General features: G+C 30.7%; 1 protein-coding gene across 1 annotated transcript in view; it reads left to right on the top strand.

The window, feature by feature from the left end:
• Positions 1–767, top strand: part of TCERG1L (transcription elongation regulator 1 like) — a 233753-nt gene extending 232986 nt beyond the window's left edge. The window contains exon 12 of the mRNA XM_025206707.1: positions 586–767. Within this exon, the coding sequence (XP_025062492.1) occupies positions 586–742 (157 nt within the window). The 3' untranslated portion in view covers positions 743–767. The remainder of the gene's footprint in view (positions 1–585) is intronic.
• Positions 768–2241: the final 1474 nt, after the last annotated feature.

Here is a 2241-nt window from a genome sequence, read left to right as displayed (position 1 = left end):
TACATGATGGTTTTACCTTCCAAAGGGTTTGGGATACATGACCTCATGAAGTCCCTTTCTCCTCCATTTTTTATGCTTCTGTTAAAGAAGATAAAACTACAGTGTTCCTTTAGGTATTCATACTTGGACAGTCAAATGCATTTGCTATAATTTAGGCATAATAGAGTTTTCCACTACAAGATATGGTAATAATAGAAATTCTGACATATCTCTAAGAAGGGTAGAATTAAGCAACTAGGTGGGGCAGTGAAAATTCATTTTAGCCATACTGTAATAATGATTAAAGATAATTAACTCCAAACTAATTGTTAAGCAAGTTTCTGAAAATCAATACATTTACAGCATATGAAAATGGGAATACTGATTAATGCAAGTAAGTCAATTAGATTAGGGAGTAAAGATGATTTTGATTTTGGAAGAGGCAATAGAATGGAGAGATTGACTCCCTTTGTCAAGTAGAGAACAATCTCAGTAACTCCAATAGCGAGATGAAACGTAACATGTAAACCCATGGTCAAAGAATCTGAATCTGTAGTGACAAGTCTTTTAAGCGCTGCTTTACTCATGATTATTTCTTGTCTGCAGAACAACATTTAAAGAATTTGCAGAGAAACATGGCAGAGATCAGCGGTTTCGACTTGTTCAGAAAAAGAAAGACCAAGAGCATTTTTTCAACCAGTTCATACTTATTCTTAAAAAGAGAGACAAAGAAAACAGAATAAGGCTCCGGAAAATGAGATAAAAATTCTGGAAATCTGCAATAAGCACACAAGTCAATACTGTGACTGGTGGAGAAAATAGAAGGAATAAGCATTTTTTTGTCTTTTTTTGGTTAAAGGTCCAACAACGTAAAGAAGAACCAGATATCCTGGAGAAAAACCTTTTCATGCTGAAGTTCAGTGAACACAAGTTAAATGTATTAAGGTTGCTCTGCAGGAATCTGTAGGATATTTAGTTCTCAAAGAATTAATGTTTCATATTGAAGCTCTCTTTTGTATAACATTCAGAGTTTGATGCATTTCTAATTGCCATGATATGTCAATCCCTTAATTGTTTTAATTATGCAAATCACTTGTAATATACACAAATTATAAATCCAATGAAGATTTGTAATTAAGCAGAAACAGATGTCATCCATAACAATCTCAAGATATTGTCATCATTTAAGGGAATTGTCTAAAGCAATTTTTTGGCAACTTTATGCATTAACATACATTGTTTAGAAGTACAGTGGTATTAAGGAATTCATTACCCTATGTTCATATGTCTATGTCTAGTTTTCTGAGTAAAAGTAATACAGTATTAATTGTTGATCGTAGTGCAAAAGTGTGAAATTACTGATATATGTTCCACAGAAAAACTTCTAAATTAAAAAAATGGCTTTCTAATTACTGTGACTGGTGCTTTCAGACACAGAGATAAGAGCAACATTTCTCATAAAAGTTACTATAAAGAAGTTATTTTGTAAAACCATATTAATATTTGAGTTATTTTTATTGTATGCAAAGAGTTTGCATGATATTTTTTCTCACCATATTTGTATACACAAATATTCTAACTTTTTTTTAATTAATAAATATTTTAAGCCAATTAACTTTCAGCTTTTAGTTTCTAACATTTGGAAGTTTTAAACAGAATGAGACAATTCTGACAGAATTTATTTTAAACTAATACATATTTGAGGAACAGGTAATTTGTACATAAACTTCCAGCGCTATCAACAGGAGATACAAGCATGTTGAAGACAAAAAAGACCTTGTGATAATGAAAATCACATAAATCAGCTAGCGTATATCAGCAGAGCTCCAAATTTCAATTTTATGCTGGCTTTATTTGTTCTTTACAAACATTGTGAGTTAAAATATACCTAATCTAATTGGATTACTTTTTATTATGACCGGATGCTTTGTAGGTTTCCTTTTTTTTCCTATTAGTAGTTTGGAATTTTCTCCAAGTAATGGTAAGTTTTCTTTAGGTCTCTGCCACATTTCTTAAAAAATCAAAAATCAAAATCAAAGTGTAAATAATGGCCCCAAAGGAATTTGAATAGACATTTAAAATGAAACCTGAACTATTTAATGTATGTGGAACTTCAGTGAGCTAACTTTTTAACCAATGTGTTAATCACTTGCTATTCTGGGTTTTTATTTCTTTGGGGTATATATATTTTATCCTTATTTGTTATTTTAACTTTCCTTAAGTTTGATTTTGGAAATATATCTAATAAATTGTATGCAACTG

This window comes from Alligator sinensis, unplaced genomic scaffold, assembly GCF_000455745.1.
Source record: "Alligator sinensis unplaced genomic scaffold, ASM45574v1 scaffold1055_1, whole genome shotgun sequence".
NCBI classification, from domain to species: Eukaryota; Metazoa; Chordata; order Crocodylia; family Alligatoridae; genus Alligator; species Alligator sinensis.
The sequence above is the reverse complement of the archived record's forward strand: the minus strand, read 5'-3'. Positions and strand labels throughout refer to the sequence as shown.